This window comes from Atta colombica, unplaced genomic scaffold, assembly GCF_001594045.1.
Source record: "Atta colombica isolate Treedump-2 unplaced genomic scaffold, Acol1.0 scaffold254, whole genome shotgun sequence".
Taxonomy (NCBI): Eukaryota; Metazoa; Arthropoda; class Insecta; order Hymenoptera; family Formicidae; genus Atta; species Atta colombica.
In genome coordinates this window covers 1,213,357-1,222,917 of record NW_017259353.1, presented here as the reverse complement: position 1 = coordinate 1,222,917, position 9,561 = coordinate 1,213,357, and the positions used below count along the sequence as shown (strand labels likewise).

General features: G+C 34.4%; 1 protein-coding gene across 1 annotated transcript in view; it reads left to right on the top strand.

Moving 5' to 3' along the window:
- LOC108689082 (tensin-2) overlaps positions 1-9,561 on the top strand; it is a 184,928-nt gene that overhangs the window by 145,451 nt on the left and 29,916 nt on the right. The window contains exons 7-10 of the mRNA XM_018195689.1: positions 480-662; positions 1,278-1,427; positions 4,452-4,749; positions 5,679-5,916. Coding sequence (XP_018051178.1) covers positions 480-662; positions 1,278-1,427; positions 4,452-4,749; positions 5,679-5,916 — 869 coding nt within the window. The remainder of the gene's footprint in view (positions 1-479; positions 663-1,277; positions 1,428-4,451; positions 4,750-5,678; positions 5,917-9,561) is intronic.

Sequence of the window (9,561 nt, the reverse complement as noted above, 5' to 3'; positions counted from 1 at the left end):
TATACATTTTGCAATATTATTTATCATAATATATTATCATATTATATTTATCATAATTTTATGAGCGCGAATATTAAGAATTTGTTTCGTTTTCTGGTAAGCTTATAATTGCTGATAACAGCAATTATGCTCAAATCATTCTTGGCCTCTACCTTCTTAAAATTATCGAATTATTTACTAGCAAGAAGCTTATCTTGAATTGTACTAATTTCTTTATAATTTATAATTCGTTTCGTTTTCTGGAAGACTTAATAACAGTTAGTTTTGCTGGTGTCTCATTATTTGTGTATGCTTTGTAATTTCTCTATACATAATAAAATAATAATAATAATAATAATAATAATAATAATAATAATAATAATAACAATTAATGTAAAATTGATCTTTTATAACAATATTTTATAATCTGAAACAATAGAATGAGATCATGAAGTTATGTTTCTTTTCTATGTTTATTTTTGCAATTATCTTGAAGTTGTGGATATCTCGTGCTTCCAGATCTTTAATTTGTCATCGCCCGGCCGACCCGGTGAGCCAAATACGAGGGAAGCTGGATGGCCGCAGGGATTAGCGCCAAGTTTGGAGAGACTGTGTGCTCTCTGCAAGGAGCTGGACTCCTGGCTAAACGGCGCTTCTAATCGCGTCGTTGTTCTGCATGCCAGGTGAATAGATGATTTTCAAATATTGTCTAATTTATCTTCTGATAAACTTGAACGAAAGAGATAATAATAAATTTACAATTAAATTACGGGCGATTTTAATAACATTTAGGTTCCTATTGTATAACTCTTAACGACAGTATCGGTGTCGTTATACTGTCGTTGCGTAGCTGCTTTATTATGTATAAAACTTGCATAATGATAATGTAATGACATCGACTGTTGTTGAGAGTGGCGGAAAATAAGGACTTTAATATATATCTATCGAATTCTTCAAGCCGAAAAGAAATTGTTTTCGAAGAATAATATAAGTTACGAGCGCAAGTCTCTCCATGTACGCACATTTGTACGCATTCGTGACCTGGTTTTTGTAGAATGGCCAATGTTCAAGTGATCGGCCGCAAAAGCCATAATTTTACCGCGGTATACGTTCACCGCCCCCTCGAAACTCCGCGCCCATAACTTCCCGTTAGTCATTTCCATTCATCGTGAATAATAACGTCATTAGACCGCGATCAGCCCGCGGCGAAATCTTTTCGTATCCTACCTCTTACGGAGAAGGTACGGAACCGTCATTGCGCGTTCGCAGTACCAAGTTAACGTTATCGTTCTCTTCAGGGGCAGCAAGGAGCGGCTGGGTGTGGCAGTGTCTGCTTATATGAACTACAGCAGCATCTGCGGGGGACGCGATCAAGCATTGGACAGGTTCGCCATGAGAAGGTTCCTCGATGACAAGATCGGATCGCTGCAGGTTCCATCGCATCGAAGGTAACGAGAGAGAAAAAGGGAGAGAAAGTTGCATGCGTACTACCTGTTGATATATTGTCGTTAAAACTCAATTCTATCGTATTTATTTGCAAATAATTCAGACAAAATCATAAAATCCTTTACGAGCGCGTGCATCCATCGCAAAAGGTTTATAGATTTATTTCTTAATTCCTATAGTCATTATACGTTCAATGTAATCTCGTTCTCGCAATTTATTTTAATTCTCATTTATTGACACTTTCAATGATAAGCAATCGATTGTGTTAGAAAATCTTATTTTATAATCTATTTTACGATATTTCATACTTGAATGATTGATGTACAATATACATTGCATTTCATAAACGTATTCTTCTTTGTTTTATTTTATTACTATTATTTAATTTTAGGACGTGAATATTGAAAAATGCTTTTTTTAAAATAATATTTTATTTTAAAACTTAGAAACCGAGATAATTTACAATAATGATATAATAATTCGCATCCTCTAATATCACGTAATTTTTTTTACTTTTTTGCGTCTATCTTCCTCTTCGAGAGTTGAAACTTATTAATTCTGAATTAAATAAAACGGATGTAAGAGATGCAAGCTTAATTAAACTATTTGCATACATACGTAGTCATTTCTATACATCAATGATGCTTTCAACGTTTATTGCGGAAGCTGTGCAATTTCTTCAAATTTATATCACACAGGAAAAGAAGAAACGTATAACTAATTTACGTTTATTACCAAAGCGGTCCTATTAAGAAGGACATCTTACGTCCTTGAACAGCCATCCTATTTGTTGTCCATTCTATGCATCATCAACTTGAAATGTTGAGTTCTCATTATCTAGTCGTCATCATCTTTAATCATCCATGCTCGTTTTCTGCCATCCTTCGTGTTCCTTTGCCGCTATTAATCATGTTGATGCCTATCCGATCATTCCTCTATAATGGATTCCGGAAATTCGTTCGAGATTCCTTAGAACTTCGGAATAGCATCGACGACTTTTAAAATTGCAACTCCCGTAATCGCTTCGTTCACACCATGATTACAACATTTACCGGTGAGGGAAGATCGCGAGGCAAGATGGCAGCAACAAAATAAAATGATCGGCCGTGTAGTATACTTAACGTTTTTGTTGTTGAAGAGATGTTTCTGTCAGCCGGTTCTATCCACGCGTACTATGAACCATTGATCTAAAGATAGCGAGCTCTCATCATCATCATTATTGGCAGCCTTATCGTTTACTTCATCGCTGTGTCGTCGTATGCATTCATAATGACCGTAATGAAACGCGGTCGAGTTTGCATGCGGCTGTCTCTTTTAATCTCATTCGCACTTGTAGCCATCGTAATATGTTCTGACTTAAATGTAACCCGATTGAAGAAAAAAAGTTTTTTCTCGTTTACGTTAAGAAATTAAAATATATCGATAAGCCATAAAGTTGATCTTATTTGCTATGCATATAATTTAAAAATATATCATAATTATTTGAATAATTATTTGGATATACATATGTAATGATCTCAAATTATTATTTCTCATGAACGATTAACTATTCTTAGAATCAATTATCTAAATAAAAATAATTACTCTAATATAAATAATATATGTAAATAACATCAAATTATATTGAAATTACGTATTTTATATAATCATTTATCTAACATAGAATAAATAACAAATTATTCGAAAAATATTGTGATTTTATAGTCATGTTTATATAATGTTGATGTATCCGAATCATTTATTGGAAATATAATAATAATGATAAATAATTTTAAATAATTTTAATAATAATTATAAATCATTTTATTATAATTAATTATTTTCTAAATTGATTACATTAATAAAAATATTATTTGGATAATTACGCAACTAAATAAGAATATTACATTTTTAAAATACAGTAATTATTAATAATTATAGAATATAATCGTTAGAAGATAATTATAAATTATATATAACAATATTTATAACAAAATCATTTATAATTCTTATTTCTAAATAAGTAATTCGGATACATCAGTGTTAGTATGTAAGCATTATAAGATCATATATTCTTATTTAAATAATTGACTGAATAAATACATAAAATATCTAATTTTAATGTAATTTTTTAAAATCTTTCAATCTCAATGAAAATCTAATTCATTCTATTTTTTTCATTGCTTTTTTTCTCGCTCTTTTCCATAAACGTTTTCGTTCCTCTTGAGATTTATACTCGCTATTTGATCAACCGGTTTCTTTTAACGAAATAAACGCAACCTATCCGGCAGTTTATCGCGCGTATTACGCGCCATCGACCCCGTTGTAACCACGATCGCCGTATCATTACCGTCATCATCGTCCTTATCGTCGTCCTTGTCATCCGCGTCGCCGTATGCATTCATAATGATTGTAATGAGCCGCGACCGAGGTGTGCCCGCGTGCGTGGGGACTTCCTTATCGCTTCTTCTTTTTCTTCTTCTTCTTCTTTTTCTTGCTTGTCATATCGCCTCCTCTTCGTGGTCCTCACGCTCCTCTGGTCCTGCCTACTGGAGTTCCTCCATTAATTCCGCAAGCCGCGAGCATTAGCATGTCGTTAGCGTAGTTGCACTCTCAGCGTAGTTGCAAGCGTATGAAACCATTACTAGCTTGCCTCCGAGAGATCTCTTACGACGAATGGTGTCGAACGTTAGTGGCACGTACTCTTATCTCGTCTGACATGCACACCTCTTCGTGTCACGGGCCAAGGCTTCCATTGGTCGAACCATCAATCCCATTCATCATGTTTCTTATGCATGCGCGCATTTGTGGCTTGAGAGAAATTTGCTCTTTCGTTTTTTTTTTTACTTTGCAATGTTGCTCGTACCAGGAAGATTGCCTCTTGGTAAACCTCATCGATTTATTGATCGTTATTTATGGTATTCATCTTTAATCGTTTAAACCATCAGATCGCGAATCAGGAATTAGAAATTATTTTAAAATTGAAAATGTAATATCATATTTATTTTTGGATGTCAAATACAATAATAATCTCCTGGATTTTCTAGATACATCGAGTACTTTAGCGGACTACTGTCAGGCTCTTTGAGGATCAGCCAGTCGCCATTGTACCTGACCCATCTAACAGTCCTTGGAGTGCCGCTCTTTGAGCCGACGGGCTGTCGAGCCTTTCTTAAAGTATACGAAGGACTTACACCGGTTTACACTTCGGATCTGTACTCAGTAACGAACGCGCGTGAATTTACAGTTAATCTTGGCGGACTTCGATTGAGAGGCGACATCTTGGTCAAGTGCTATCATAGGGTATACTCGAAGCAGACTCGAGAAGTTATGTTTTCCCTCCAGGTAAGAAAGCAATGTACATATAAAATAAATTTATACATGTAATAATTTATTTTTACATTATTAAAAATTATTGAGAAATTATTACAAATTTTTTTTATTTAATTGTATTACAGTGTAAAACCTTGTAAAACCTTTAATTCGTATCTTTTTATAAAATTATATGACATTGTAATATGTATTGCTTGATCCAATATCCACTTATAGCCACCGTTTATATTTGTCACATATAAATACTATTTATAAATGCATCATGCATGATGCATTTATGGTGAATACATTATGACATGCAAGTGTCACGATGTGAAATCAGAGACATAAATGATAGTTTATGCAAAGTTAAATATAACAAGGACAGCGAAGTAGATCTACGTGTTCGGGAAAAGAGACAATCATCGTGCAAAGATATTGCACGTTAATTTTATGACCGATGGGCAAACAGTCGATTCTGAAAACGACGTAATGATCTAATTAATATAACTATAGATATTAATTTTTCCTGTAACATAAAAAATCTGATGTATAAGAAAACTCTGTGAAAAAAAATATATCGATTGTGATACGTTACATCAAGTTTTATTTTGTTAAAGTTATACTTGTGCAGAAAAAAGTCGTGCTTTTTTTTATTGTTACACATGCTTTACACAAACTGCTAATAACATTTGAATTTATATTCTGTTGTAATTGATTTTTTTGCAATAAAAAGTTTTATTAATTTTTTCTTCAGTAAAACAGAATCAATAAAAAATGTTGCGCTTAATATTCCATCAAATCTTTGAAGAAGAAAAATAAATCAGTTACAAACTCTTCGGAGACTTGACAAACATGAAAGCACTTAGTATGTAATTTGTATGACATTGAGCAAGATAAATTGTTTCTACCAATCACTGATTACGTCGCGCATATTCTCATATCAACCATTGTTCCTTTAGTTTCACACGTGCATAATTACGGAGAACGTCGTCTCCTTCCCGCGATCGGAGCTCGATGTCGCTTGCGACGATCCTCGATGCCCACCCGACAGCGTGGTGACACTTTACTTCGCCACCGACGCGAAACGTCAGGACGGCCCAATCCCAGCGCCGACACCCGCCGTGCCGCATGCATCAGCGCATAACGATCCCATCTTGCATTGGGACAGCTACACGAATCTCGAGATAAGTGACGACGGTGAGTGCAAATTTCTTCATATTTTTAACGTAGCTTTTCAAACGTGACAGTGATAGCAAAAATTATAAGCCTGTTCTTTTTAACTGAACTTCTTGCACGATTCATCTTTTTTCTTTTTCTCTCCAGCGTAGAGCGAAAAGGAAGAAAAATTAATCGTGCAAGAAATTTATCTAAAAAAACAGACCTAATGTCTTATCTTTTAGAGTACACACAATATTTTAAAAAATTATTTAATTAAAAAAACTTTTAATTTGTACATAGTTAAGTATTGATTAGCTTAAATTGGTTATTAGTATTTGAACGTTACACATAATTTATAGTTAAAATGTGAATTATAAATTATTGATTTTCATCTATCAAAATTGTACATGGGTATATATAGAATTTCAAATAAAGTCGATTTCTGGCTTCTACTAACCAATAAAATTTAGAAATGGACGATACAATATGATAAACGAGACTCTCGAATATAAAATAATATTGCGGACGTCTATGTTAACATGAATTTTCATGTTTTACTTCTAAAATGCTCACATAAAATATACATAAAGTGATGAATAGCATATGACATGATGCTGCAATTCTTATTAAATATTTCTTGTTCTTAACTCGATTCTTGAAAATGAAAATGCTAGTTTGTCTCTCATGTTGTAAATTTTACGGTATGAGATTGTCGATTAATTTATCGTTATCATGAAAGCCCCGGACTCGTGGTCCACATCAAGAGAACTCATCGTTGTCGACTAATACATATTAATTTTCGTCGTAATGGTACCCAATTAACCTCGATCTGACAGCGAGAGCTAGTCAGAAATACAACTTGGCTAGTGTTCACAGCAAGAGGGGAGGAAGCAAACTAGACGAAAGAGCAGCAGTCAGTATAGTGCATTTAGAACCGCTGACTAACGCCGCCGGAAATATGTTCTGCCAAGTGGAGAGAAAATGGCGGTTTATCGCGATGGGGGCGATTTTCACGGCTGGAAATAGATCAAAGGTCGGCTCGATGGATGGGCAAGGTCCATCGCGTTAACCGCTTCCGAGTATAGCGTTTCTACTCTGTCATTGCTTATTTACATCTTCACTTTTCTCTGATACTCTAGTCTGATTTTTTATGAGATGAGTAAAATGGTTGTCACAATGAATACTTTTGATATGTAATTAAATATACTTTCTAAATTTATAATTTGAAAATATTATGCAAATTACGAAAAAATATAAATATCAATTAAAATTACATAAAGATTAAAAATATTTATTAAAATCTTACATTTAAAAAAATGGAAAACTTTTTAAACTTATATTTTCAATTTAAATAAGATTACGAAATATATATAATTGTAACAAATTCTATCGTATCTTATAATTATTTTAAATTTCTTTTTATTTATTTAAAGAATAAATTATCAATACCACTAAATGTACTATTTAATGACTATTTAAATTAATCAAATCTCATTATCAAATAGAAGATTCGTTACACGATTTTAGCCACGCTTAGCAAAGGATAATAGAATCCAATGTAGCGATTTGTTCTGCACGGTATATTGCTTTAATCGAGATGATTGCGTCATCGCCATGATTCCTCCAAAAGCACGCGCCGGCAACACGGGACGACCAACGCTCTCGGAGTCAATTCATTTCGTTAGTGATCGGCCGGTGGGTTCCAATAAAGCTGTGACCCAAATTGCACGTAATGCTAAAATCGACGCCGTTTGTTATGGGACGAAGAGTGACAGACGAGACCGGAAAGAAAAATGGAGGGTGCCCATGAGCAGCGTGAGCTGCAGCCGAAGGGAGACGACTAGATCAATGGATAGGTTGTGTGTTGTACCGATTGAATGCCGGTAGTTTAACCGCAATACCGTCAGCGACCCATCTGTCGGATAACCATCTCCTTCCTCCTCCTATTTACCAACTGAAAGGTGTGACCAAACTGAAATCAATTCCATCTCTTAGCCAGCCATCTCTGTGAAAAGAGATCGGATATTCTGTCGTTATCAGAACGCGATTGATTATATTCAGATTCTTCGGCACAACTCAGCACCTAAATTACTGCGCCAGTTTTTCTCCATCGAAGTTCCAATTGTTCGAAGATTCATGAATATATTGTGTATTTATTAAAAATTAAAATTAATTAATTTTACTATCCTGACAAAATGTACATATTTTTTTGATTTGCTACAATATAAAATTTTAGAATAAAGATTTCATTTCTATTTGAACAAGCTATGAAGGAAGCTCGATCGCACTCGCGATTTCTAAACTATCTCGACACGCTGTTTCCCAAGCCATCCCTCTTAATTGTCCTTTCATTGTATTGAGTTCAGACGTTCTAAATCACACTTAATTCCAGTCCCACTCGTACCGTCAAGTATCGAAGCGATTTGTCGCCGGCGGGTGCGCCCGTATCAATTGGCGTTTATATCTTCGATTTGCGTCGCTACTTTGTCTAATGATTTAATGTGAGTCTATGGTGCATTTGCGATTTTCCTTGCTGTCGGGTGAAAGCAAAAAGTTAATAGGCGACGTATTTCCACGTTACAAGACAACGTTTACCGGCACGAAGAGAGTTTCTTCTCATCAGCGAATCGACGAGTGTAACGAACTCTGATCGAGACGGAAGCGTCGCGATGCCCACACGTTGCACCCACGCGACAGAATATAAGTTTCCTATGGCACCGTGCTTGCACGAACGATCTGCTTTAACGACCCGCTGAGTTATATGACTAGTACGAAAAAGTTCAAACTTCTTTGATCGGGTGACGTGCGAAGCAAAGCGGAAATGCAATGAATCTTCTACGTTTCCGAGTAATTTCATACGAATCTTGTCTGTGTATTCAATCCCTTAGGTTGACCTGTTTAAGAAACTGTAAAGTATAGTAGAGAAATGTGGAATTAAAGCTGAATTCGTTTAAATTAAAAAAAAGTCGATTCATCTGAGAAAAGTTAATTTGTGATGCAAACGAAAACCATTTTTTAACTTAAGAGGATATTTTATATAAATATGTAAATATGTAAATATGTATATATATATATATATATATATATATATATACATACATATACAGAAAGAATAATCAAAAACTAAATAGAGAAGATAATCATAAATCAAATAAACATATTTTATCAATAAGCAAGTCTCGTTACATAAGATCGTATTGGATCAGGATGTAACAAAAGTCGTGAAAGCTGCATCGAGTGGAAAGAGATGGAAAGCAGCACAATATAGGAGATTTTCATGATGGTGGGGAGTCTGCGGGTTTATTCTTGGCGTCTTGAGACGCCATGGATGGGGATAGAGCTTAACAGTTTTCGCGCGTCTTCTATACGTAACCGTGCCAGAGAGTCTCAGTTTGATTCTTGATTCTCTCGTGATCAATAGTTTTCTTGTACAATTTGATATTTCTACCATTTACATTGATAAATATGAGATTTTGTGATCACGAGATTTAGTGATTACGCTGTTGCGATAACTGTAGAATCGTGAGCAAAGTGACGAAAGTAGCGAGCATTTTGAGTAAGTTAATTTTATTTTCTTTTTACTAATATAGATATTTAAATTATTCAATGCAAATTTAGTTTTTATTGTAATTTTGAAATTACTTCAACAATTATTGTGAAAAGCAATTTTGAGTGTTATCACAT